Consider the following 12,507-nt stretch of genomic DNA (forward strand, 5'->3'; position numbering starts at 1 on the left):
AAATCTAAGAGGGATTTGGGATCTGCGTTTCACGTCTGTCACTCTCCCCTTCTTCCCACATCACCTAATAGGGCAACCTGGATGGAAATGGCAAAGGGAAAAACAACGTGGAACCACAACAAGAAGATACACCAGTCATTGTACAGTGTAGAGAGGGCGATGGAGACGAAAATGCTTAGTACGAGTAACTGCTGGTTGTACAGGGCTCTGCTGGAAGGAAACACTGTATTTTCTTGCCTTAACTTTTATTTCCTGAGTGTCCATTAAATAAAAACGCTTGCAAATATTAGAGTTAAAGAGAGAGCTGAACACCAGCTAGAAATTGTAAGAATAAAAGCAGTTTTCATTTGCACTTATCCAGAAATCTACTGCTGTAGCTACTGGAATTCTGCTATTGGCCAGAAGGATCATTTGATGCTTTTCAAGGAAAGGGAAAAGTGTCAGCAAAAATCTAGTCAGGGATACACTTCTAAAGATAACAAAGAAGACAAAGGTATTCAGACTGGCATTTTCATTAAAAGCTTACTTCCTCTCTGAGATGAACAAAGTCCATGTGCACACGTGTAAGTGGTTGGGGATGCACACTGTAACACACACCTGAATCTGTGACTGTTGTATGTCTGTAACTTCAGTCAAAACATACAAGTCCTTCTCTACACCTAAAATTAACCCAAATTAACACTTCATTACCTTCATTAAAAAAAAAAACAGGCAAGGCAAGTATGCAAAGGGAGAAGAGAATAAATAAGCAAAGTAACAGAGGTAATGAAAAATATTGTGACATTCATACACACATAAACACGCACAGTATACATTACATCATGTGCTATAGTTTATAGATTTTACATTAAGACTTGAAAACTGCACTTGCACATTGCATGTATATATAAGTGTAAGTCCTATGACTTTATCACCATGCAATTCAAAGGAAGTTGATACTAAAGATGGAGCATTTAGGAAGAGCCTGATTTTTTTTTTTTATGACTGATACGGACAAAAACCATATCTGAGCTTACACTGATTTCAACCGTTTTGCAGCGACAGAAATACACTACTGTTACATCAGTTCTTAAGCTAATATCCTTTGTCAAAGTAGAAAGAAATGGTAACCGGAGGGACGCATTTATTGTCAAATCCACAACGTCTACAAAAGCAAACTGGACACCCACAGGAACGTGCAGAAACCACACACTGCAGCTGAAGAAAATGGACGCTAATTTGAGGCCCCATCCACGTTTCCACTGTGCCTGAGAATACTTCACATCCTGTAGGAATTACCTCCCTTTTACATCTAGGTTTTCCCCAGTCTCCCCAGGAGTTAAAAGTGCACAGTTTTTGACAGGAATATGCCTAAATAGCTACATTTAAGAAATAGAAGACAACGAATGAGATGTATTCCATATAGGATAAAACATCCCGTACTCACCTATGGTCATTGTAGAAAATACTTGTATGCACACCTAAATTTACCTTACACACACATACTGACACACAAAGGGTAACGATAGCTCTAAAAGTATTGTGGACATGTTGTTACTGCTTACTTATACATGTTCCCTAATATTAGCTCCTGTAAAGTACAGATACGCGACCTGCTTCTTTTAGCACCTCTTCCAGAAACTACAGGCTAATTGTTTCAAAGGCAGTTCTTCTTCACATGCTGAATCAAACCCAAACCAGGTTAGGACACTGATTTCAAAATCACATTTCTGAAAATGCTCCTCAGTTTGCCCAAAAATATCTTAGAGAGAGCCCTTTGGAAAATGCGAATTTGCTTTACAAGGGGCGCAGAAGCAGCTCGCCTACGTGAATCTATTAAATTGTAAGAACAACATTTTATGTTACTCTGATTTTATGTTGCATGTAGGTGGTAGTGCTTTCACAAGACAGTAGATGGATCGAGCTGAATAAAAGACGCAACTATTACAGATTCATTCTTTAATACAGGTTATCTATTACAGTGACAAAACTGGTCCAGCTATAGAAGTTGTGGAATAATTACACCTTAGTTTGCTAATATATATTGTATCCTCAACAGCCAGAAGACTACCATCTGGTCAATTAAACTCTTCTCTTCAAATCCCTTCTCTCCAAATCCCTCTATGGACTGCTGCATAAGATTAACTACAAAAAAGTAGTTCTTCACTCTGTATATAAACCTCCTTTTGCAAACATTTGCCCAGCTGCTTCTTGAACTGATAGCGCAGTATTTCTATGACCAGCTTTTCCACTTCTCCATATTCTAACCTACCCATTGTGTGAAAAAATGCTGCCCAAATTCCTTATCTGCTTGTCTCCTCCTTAGTTTCAGTCAATGACCTCTTGTTTTCAAATTAGTCACTATCTCAAGCTGCTTATTGACATCAATACATTCCTTTCAGGGTCTTCTAACGCTCTATGGGGACCCCCCTTCGTGTTCCTTTTCCCAAGGAATAGTCCATGTCTGATCAGTCTTTCTTCACAATTCATTTGCTCCAAACCCTGAATAATTACGTTTGCTTTCTACCACACTTTCCTAGTCCCAATTCTTTTCTAACAAAACCCCCAGAACTGCAGAAAAGTCAAAAAATATGGCTCTTCTTAGAGTAATCTCTGCCAGTATATACACTAAACTATTTAAAAAAGAAAAAAAAAATTACATCCGTAACTTGCTTGCTTTTTGCTTGAAACCCCTACAGACCATAAAGGAAACCATCTAAAAATGCAGTCCACACAAAATACACCAGGAAACATCGACCAGCACCACCTTCCCAGTGGTCACTAATTCACTTTACCATAGAAGCTTGCAGAACATGCAAAGTATTTTTATATATGCTCAGTTTAGGAACTGCTAATTGATGACTGTACAGTGTCAACAGCTTGAAAGCTCAACGTATCAAAATGTGTTTTGCAAAGGAAACAATTGAATATTGTTCTAAACAGCTTGTTCTAAACAGCGAGGGCTCCCTCATCATCATAGGCTCTGCTGTAAAGAACCGTCCTATGCATTCACTATCCACTTTTGCGTGTAGCTGGGGGCCCAGCTCTCCTTGTGATTAATTATCTTCTGGGAAAGCCTGCAAGAAGGAGCACTATTTGCCTAACTGTGTTTCCAGGGTAACTCATTACATAAAAGTTACAATACATAAATGCAGCTCATTTGAAAAACTGCCCTTAACAACATATGATATGTTTACACGGACACAAAGAACTTTTTTTCAAAAACTGAAATAGGAACATTTCAGGAATTACATGGTGAACATTACTGCTAAGATTTGAGGCCATCTTGTGGATGGCACAATAGTGCACAAAACAAAAGCCAAATTTTGGGCTTCACTGGCCTGTTTTTTTTCCTAGAGGTAATCATCTAAATTGAGCTCATGCAAATTGCCAGGATTAGCATTGCAACAGATTCAAACTTAGAAAATGACAATAATCCCATTTTGAAGTTAGAATTTTTTTCTGTCATAAATTTTCCTCAAGAATTCCATCTATTTCTAGTCCCACTTCTTAACTCTTAACATTAAATAATTTTTTTAAAACTAATCTCTCTTTTACATTATATATTCTGTCAGCTACTGTAAGAAGTATATAGTATGTTAAATTTTATTTTCACAGGGGAAACTGGACCCTGGGCTCAAATAATATTCCCTCATTTACCCAGAGTATGTCGGAAATAACTGCTGTCCAGGAAGTTGCTCTAGGCTTATATCGGTACAACTGAAGAACAGAATTTTCTCAGTCTTTGAGACAGGACTCAAAAAATAGCAGACTGAATCCATTTTAACTCTAATATGGGCAAGCATTTGCTTTCATAAAATCCTTTTAGAGAGGACCTCACCCTACATCTTCATTATGATTGTTCAAACCACAGAGCAGATAAGCAAAATCTCAGCAAGGGTTCAGATTAGCCAAAATCATTTGATCATGATGAGTCAGAAGGCGAATTAAGGAAATCTTTTGTTTTGCCTTAAAATGTCATGCTATAAAGTGCATCTGCGCAGGAGCTGACTCACCAGACCCTCAGACAATGGCGTGGGGGGGACAAGGAAAACGACCCGGGCAGGGACCTCCTCAGCCAGCCCAGGCCACCTCACGCGTACTCATCCATTATAATCTACGCTTTTGAATGCGGGACAAGAAACCGTTGGTTCATCTTTGCTAAATCAACTCATTTTTTGCTGGGTTTTACAATTCTGAAATCAATACTTTACAAGGAGTTTAGAATTCATGTTTGCTTTTGCTTCGTCTCATCTCCCTCCAGCTAGTTCAAACACAAAAAAATGGATGGTCAGCAAACCCTAAACAGCTGCTAGCTGGATTAATATCTAAAAATCAAACTATTACCTACACTATCCAAACCTCTCAGTTCAGAAAAATGAAAGCGGGAAGACCCGTAATCTCATTCTTTTCTTTGTCATGCCAGAAACACTCAATAAAAATGCCTTGCAATATATCAAACTTAGTCTTTAAAATAAGCCTGTGGGAAAGATGAGATAGGAGAAAATTTGCAAATTTTTCTAGATCCCCAAAAAAGGGCGAAAAGCTGACCAGCTCAGAGTTACTGTGAGTTTGGAGCGAGGCAGGAATATCAAGTAAACTAACCTCAATCAGTCCATCCTCTGTAGTAACAAAAGACAGAACTTGTTAATACATCAAGAATGTTAAAATTCTTAACAGAATTCTTAACAGCCTCAGAAAAAGTCTGCGTCAAAAGTCCAGCAAGCATTGTTATATAGAAAAATTGTTACATAGAAAGACTGTTATGTAGAAAAACAATCAATTAATCATTTCTGTCCTTATTCAAATCATGAAAGCACACACAGAGTTGAAAGAAATCTTCTGAACTTCTCACTCAAAACTAAAGTGTGTCTTAAGCTGTCTGCAGGGGATATTAGAGGTGACTTTGGTAACTGCCTTAAAATTTTAACATTCATTAAAAAGTATTATCAATATTTAAATATGTTACTGCAAGGTCAGATTCTGCACTGCTTGATTTTCCTTATTACTTTGATGGGTAGAGGATCAGGGCTGTATAGCTCCTCTGCACATGGAATGTGGTATTAAAAATAATTATAGCAATAAACTAAGTGATAAATAATAGTGCCATGTTACCGGAACAATTAAACAAAAGGATACTCTCACATTGAAAACTTTCCACTGACATGAAACTGAAATGATAGCACTAAACGGCCGTCGCTGTTCCCTAACCGCTCCAGTATCTAATAAGATTATTTAATGTGGCTATTTGGAGTGTGTGCACAGATGTGGTCATTATATTTATGGGACAGGAGATACTGAAATTCATTAACAACTCAACCCAACAGGAAATCCTTCATGATGATGTGCGGAGCCAGAGGGACTCCCGAAGGCTGAAGCTGTCTGAATCACAAAGGCAGCCGGGGCCAGGAACGTGTTTGCTCAGCCCAGGCTCCGGCAGCATCGGGAGACCCGCTCGGGCGCCCTGCCCTCGCTCAGACACCCACGCGGGGGGAGCCTTACGCTGCTGACCCACGTCGGCTCATGTGGTCTTTCTGGCACCTGTACTAACTTTGCTTGTAAGAGCATTAAAATAGCCTGTTTTGCTGTTTCGCATGCCATTCTGGCTTTCCCGGAGGGGTGCGTCCATCAGACTGATGGGGCAAATGTTGACTAGGGGAGCGCAAAACCCTCACCAGCTCATTTCTTCTTTCCTGCCGTGGGCAGGCTTTAGGAACAGGTTCCTTGCTGGTTGTTTTTAGCCTATAAAGTAACAGGAGACACTGCAACAGGCAGGACTGTAGAAAATATGAATTTATAATGTATTTAATAGAATAAGTATTAGCACTAATTCAATGAGCACTGAGAGAAAAAATTGTTAATGACAAAGGCGTTTACAGTGAACTGTCTAGGAGAATGGAGGAAAGTAAATCATTACATGAAAAGGGAGCTCCTTTTCTAAAACTACCCTATTAAAAAACTCACTAAAGGGGCAAAGCATTTATTGATTGCTTTCTACTTTCCCACTGCCGAAACTAAGTACTCTTCTATTTACTTTGATTTAAAAAATGCATTATTGTCTACTTTTTAATAAACCAGCCATTGGAACAAGAAACTCAAATTATTCTAAGTTTATTCTTAAAAGTCCTTTTTTTTTTTTTTCTTGAAAGACTGAAGGCCTTAATCCTTAAAAGCCTTTTTGAAAGAAATGTTACTAGATGCTGGCCTTGCAGCTGGGCCCAGATTGAAAGTGCACTTACATTTTTATGTTTAGAACTGAAGGACTCTAAAGTTAGTCCTAGCACTCCACATAAAAGCTTTGGAAATGGCATTCTTTGCTACTCGTGCAATTCATTCTTTAAGAAAAGGAAATGGAAAGAAAGATTTCATGTCCAGGGCTTCAGGCCCCTTTGATCATTTGATGAACATTGGATCCTCAACCTGGGCCTCCAGCTTCTCAGGCCAGACAAAGAGGGCCCCGGCCGCACAGGCTGGGCCGCGATTCCTGCCAGAACAAAACCTTTGGCGGCCGCACAGTGTGACAGCCTGGGAAAGGCCCACCTCAGCAGGGCTGAGATGCCCGCTCTGCCCTTTGATCTTTCATTTAAACTCCAGCCAAAGCCCCAGGTCAGGGGATTTCCAGCGGCACACCCCCATCGGCAGAGGGGAGCAGGTCAAGAACAAAATGGGGGTGACCGCTCTCCAAAGGCCCAGCGACGCCTTTCTCTGGCCAGTTTCACATGACTTGTCGCGGATTGTGAAACACTAAGCCCGCACTTAAAATGGAATTTGACATTACATGCTACAATGGAGTCAATAAATGGCATTCTTCACTGCTTTTACAACAAAGTCAACCCTTCCTTAAGTGGTTGAAAGCCCAAAGCTGGAAAATACTTCTCATTTACTTCTTTATGCAAGTAAATTGCATATACTTTAAATCTGGTTTTCATTAGAGCTTTTCGTTGCTGAAGACTGAAATGAGACAAACAAACATCTAACAAAGGTGAACATTAATTTTACTAAGCGTCATTGCTTGTATTTTTAGAGACTAGGTTGTCACGTGACATATACCAAGTACCTGAAATATCCCAGAGGAAAACCTATTTTCTAATGAGAATGAAAACCTCATCTCATTCCACTGGAAAATTTTCGGTACAGTGCTAAGGAGAAGACAGACATGCAACTTCTTTTAAGATCACTAGCAAGTTCCACACGATACTTGTGCATGTCCGAGGTAAAGATTTTAAATTTTAACTGTAAAGTGATTGGAACACAAAGAACTAAATAGTCTTACAAATATTTCTCTGTATAAACTAATATATGTTATTACAATCCATCTTTCTTTTTCAATACAAACACAAGTGCATCATGCTAGATCACCTTAGCTTAAGAATTACGCTTAAGAATTAAGCAAGGCAAGTGATGATTTTTTATTTCTAACCCCACAAGATTCCTCTTACCTTAAAATGCAGTCCTATACAACTGTGAAACAAACATAGCCAAAGGCACATGGGGGGGTAAAATATTCAAATAAAGTTGACTGTTACGTCTGTCATATATGATGAGGTTAACACGCCTACTTCTACCCTCCTCCCTTTCAAATACAGCTATCGTATTAAAAATTTTGTTTATTTCTAAGATATTCTAAGATTATTTCAGGGTATCCTAAGTATTTCCCACATCACACCATTCACCAGTCCATAAAAAGTAAAGGTCCCAATCTCTAGAGATTCTGTAGATTTTTCTTTTTAACAAGGAATAATATATAGTTATGCTGAGGCAGATGATTTCTCACTTCATAAAAGTACATCTCTCAGATTAGGAAACGAAGGCACAGAGAAGTTCGATGAGCCGTCCAGCACTGAGCAGACAGCGGCAGAACCGGGAGCAGAGCGCTAGCCAATGTATTTCCAGTTTATTGCCCTAGCCACTACAGCTTTTTTGGTCCTGGAAGACAAATTGGTGCAGGACCCGGCACGTGGGACCCTCGCCTCGGACCAGATCTTCTAGGCGCTACGGTAGCAATGGACAACTATGAAAAGAGAAGTAATTGTATTTGACTGTTGTTGCTGAGTAGGTGACAGCTGAGTGTGCAACAGTCATGAAAGCAGCCAAGGAACTAGCTCAGATAACCACTAAACAACGAGTATATCGCCCCAAGGTGTCTTTTTTCCTTAACTGTTAAACCTATTTTAAACGATAAAGCTGAAATTCAAACACCTCTCAACAGCACAAATACATCCGCTCATTCATAAAGCCTTTGCTTTTGGTGTTGCGTTTTGAAATCACTACGAGCGTGCAAATACAACTTAAGGACGTTCAGGAACGAGTACAATCTGCCTCTAATTTATTCGAAGGCTTTCTGTGACTATCGCTCCCCGGGTTGTCAGGGCAACGCCACCACAGCTTTCAGGACGGAGAAAGCAGCCAGGCTTGGCATTCTCACCTTTGGCCATTTTATTGAGAACCATGTCAATCAGAATGTAGGTCCCACTTCTTCCTGCACCGTCACTGCCAACACAAAGGGGAAAAGAAAAATAAAGCCCATCAGTGCGCATCTAGACTCAACAAAGAGGTACCTGCCATTAACGGTACAGCATGTTACCCAAGGCGAGGAGGACAGAACGAGGGGAAAAAGTAAGGAATTGAGAAGGGGGGAGAAAGCGTGCACTTAACTAACGCAAGATTCATGTGAGATTAACTATTATTCTGCATGGATAACAGGGACCTCTTTTGATTTTTAAGTCGAGTTGTGTTTACGCAATAAAAATATTTTAAACAGCAGTAGAAAAGTCAGTAATCTTTGACCAGGAAGCCACTCCTACGCATAAAGCGTGCCTATAAGGAGCTTATGGTCACTTGGGTGTGAGACGAAGAAGCACAGAATAAGCTAGCTGCGAGAGAACTGAAGAACGAAGAGCAGCCAGTGTCATCCCCAAAGCTTGCAGACTGTATTTGAACACAGCGGTCAGAGGCAACACATGCACGGACCTGTCCAAGAACTTAAACACTCAATTATTGATGCTCTATAGTCCTTCTTCACTGTAAAACAGGATATGAACCATCTGAACTTGAAAAATAATGAGCGATTTGTTTCTTATTTTTACCCTTTCTTTTAATTCTTCCTCAGATGCAATGAACAGAAAAAATATTATTACGCAATTGAGAAACAGCTTTAACTTTTGGGCAGCATCGGTCCCTCCTCAGAGATGGGTGAGCAAGCCCTGGGAGGAGGAAAGCTCCCTAATCTGGATGCAGCTTGTGTCCCTCTCAGAGAGCAACTCGTAATTGCCAGCGTGATGTTCTTTTAGAGCTGCTGTTAGCAAACATAATTAAGACCTTAAGTAAAAGCTTTTTTTTTCCTTCCCACCCCCAAATTTTTACAAAGGTGAATGTGTGACCAATTAGACTGGCATGCAGTTTTATTAATTAAGCCATTATTTTTATTGATAGCTCAATTTGTGTACCGGAGTTAATAAAAGGCAAAACAACAGAGCAGCGTGAAGCACATTATTGTATTCCATTTACAGGCAGGCTATGAAACTTAGTTTTTGTTAAGACTCCGCAGACAGAAGTTTTTTCTTTATCAGTTACTAGAGCACTTCTTAGAGAGAAGGAGGTAATAGTAATAATTTTTCTCTTTTTTTCTCTGCACTCTGTAGAGCACCTCCTCGCAGCCGGAGGTAGGTGGCCCAGCTCCTCACCCGCGGGAACACAGGTGAGAAACACGCTCCCCGCACTCCCGCAACAGAAAAGTGGAGTGCCACATATTAAACAACTTTCCTTTTCGTTATAATCATTTTTTTATGCTCCTTGTCTCCAAGAGTATCTTAGAGAGATACATACAACACCTTTCTTATATCTCAGAATCTCCAATGGTAGAAACAGTTATTAACATTATAACAAGTTAACAAGTTATTAACATTATTATTGTAAAGTTTTATATTGACCTGTCCAATAGCTTTTGTTTACATCCATCAGGCTGTCAGGCCTAAAGATAATCTATGCTTAAAGGATTACTCAGTCTCGGGGTAGGTTTCCATTCCCTGACACTGCCCTGTTCGTATCATGATCACGAAAAGCAAAGAAGAAATAAAACACAACTGAGTGTTAATAAAAATAAAAGGCTACATTGGCAATGCATGGAACCACTATAATTTTGAAGTAGATTTATGAAATTAAAGTCCCATATATATTTGGAAAGCTAGTTGTAGATTGTAATTTGTGAAACAACATCTACTAAATCACAGTAAAGGGTAATTTTATTATGGAAATGGAAACTAAGCATTAATTAGCATTAAAAAACATATGAATTATATGTCATACCTTTGGCCTACCTTACTATATGTTTAGTGATCCATCTAAAGCTTTAATTTGCCCATTTTGGTTATATTTACATCATATTCTTACACATAAAATCTCTCTAAAGCTATTTTAGAAATTGTACTTGCCTGCAGTGAACAACTACTGGACAAGAGCGACCCCTGTAGCACTTGTTTACTTTTCTGCAATAAAACAGACACAAAAAATTAATTGAAAATATTATATAACTGTTTCTTTAGCCAGTCGCCAAAAATAAGCAATAAAAAAGGCAAATATTGCAGTCTTTAAAGAACTAGTCAGGTTGATCATTTCCTAACATAACAAGCAATTTTTATGTACATAACCTCGTTGAAAGTTTGCTTCTGTTTTCCTATTGTAGAAATACCAAGCACTACCTCTTTGTAACTATTAGCTACACAAAATAAATAATGTCTTTTCTCAGATGTCTCACGTTAGCTCCAAACTGAGGTCATAATGAGATACTTTCATTTTAGAGGCTAACTTTGAGTTCATGAGCTTGCTCAAAGAAATACTTGAGGAGCATCAACCTGAATCCAGAATTAAAAATGGGTTTTCCAGTATATTTTGTATAATGTGTGCGTATTTGTAAAACAAATTCTCTCCAGAACAGTAAATAGCAAACCTTCAGGAAAGCTTCTCACAAATTTCTAAAACATAATCTCTTCACAGTAAAAATAACTAAAACCATCAGTAAGCTTTACTGCTTTGATTCCAGTGCAAAGATCTTACAGACTTAACATTGACAAATTATTTTCTTCTCCAGCTTCCTAGGCAAAGATTTGCCATGGCAAGAGACGGCACTTGAAGTCAAACCATAGAAGCACGGCTGCAGAACAGACCTGCTGATACCTGAACTCAATGAAGCAATAACTAGCGCTGAAGCAAATGAAGATACTCAGCCTAAGATTCCAAACACAGCCCACAAAATCGGTTTAAATCTATTTAAATTGCCTTACAAAAACCCAAATCCCACACCTTCTCTTCCACAACAGAATGTGTTTTACATGTGTTGCATACCCCAAACCATAAAATACGCACACACGTTAACAAGGCAAGCCGAATAAAGGATAAAAGGGGAAAGCATTTCTTCAAGAAATCAAAACCTTTCACATTTCTTAGTTAGGTATCTGAATTTACTAGAGCTAGATGGTGTCCTACAAAACCATTCCATCGGGCAGCTTCTGGGGGATGCCCAGATGCTCTTATAGGTACCAGCTTGGCGCGAGTGTTACAGAGCATCCTGACCGTTGCACTGACAAAGTGGGCTCCTGGAACTTGGCAACTGTGGTATTACGCTATTATGAATTTCAAAGCATAACTGACCTACGGAATCATTTAGTTCTTGGCTGTTCATCCATTCAGTAACACTGGTGCTGTGAAGACATGTATATATCTTTAAATACTGCATACTGTATAGCCTGAAGAGACCTAATCTTCCACATCTGAAAGGCAGTCTGCTTGGATACCTAGAACTCAGCTCAAACAGGCTACGGAGATGCTGGTGATGTCCCACGAATCCATGCTTTTATATTCTGCTTTTTATCATTTAAGATTGTCACCAAAGTTGATAACAACATTAAGTTCTTGTGATGACTCCCTTTAAATAAGAGAATTCAGGATTTTTCACAATTCTTACTCTCTCACTCACATATGTAAATCATACTGTCAGCGACTTTGTGTATTTATATTCTTCTATGTAAGTAATTAATGTGAGAACAACTCAGTTTGTATGAAACGGGTAGTAAGCCACTGCGAAGCACCTGACACTGGGAACCGAATGGACCATTTATATGTCCACAAACGGGCAGCTGTGCAGGCGCTACCAAGCAAAACTCACATCTTTGATAGCGTTTTAAAGACTTGAGCTGCAGTAGGGCTCACGAATGAATTACTGAATTCTTGATGGTCGTTATCTGAGGACCAACTCTTTATATATAGCATAAAACCTGATACTTGCTTTTGGTATCGTGCTGTAAGTTAAATTTTAAACGTCTGAAACATCAGCTGATACAAGGAGTCTGCATTCTCCCATGTGCAGCTGGTCACCCTCTCTCCCCTGCCTCATGTGCTCTAGCAGAGAGTAGCTTCTGCATTTCAAGTATTACATAAAAGCTAACAACTACAGAAGGGCATTTACCACTTTTTTTCCTGCTTTGTTCGTTGCATGGCACCACCAATATGACATTAGCATGTTGTGACTAGCCA

At 39.2% G+C, this 12,507-nt stretch overlaps 1 protein-coding gene across 3 annotated transcripts in view; it reads right to left on the bottom strand.

Annotated features, from left to right (window-relative positions):
* Nucleotides 1–12,507, bottom strand: part of PTPRN2 (protein tyrosine phosphatase receptor type N2) — a 664,108-nt gene that overhangs the window by 17,927 nt on the left and 633,674 nt on the right. For all 3 annotated transcript variants that reach the window (XM_068934287.1, XM_068934286.1, XM_068934288.1), the window contains 2 exons: nt 10,410–10,463; nt 8,405–8,469 (listed from right to left, as the gene is read on the bottom strand). In XM_068934287.1, the coding sequence (XP_068790388.1) occupies nt 8,405–8,469; nt 10,410–10,463 (119 nt within the window). The remainder of the gene's footprint in view (nt 1–8,404; nt 8,470–10,409; nt 10,464–12,507) is intronic.

This window comes from Struthio camelus, chromosome 2 (genome assembly GCF_040807025.1).
Source record: "Struthio camelus isolate bStrCam1 chromosome 2, bStrCam1.hap1, whole genome shotgun sequence".
NCBI lineage: Eukaryota > Metazoa > Chordata > Aves > Struthioniformes > Struthionidae > Struthio > Struthio camelus.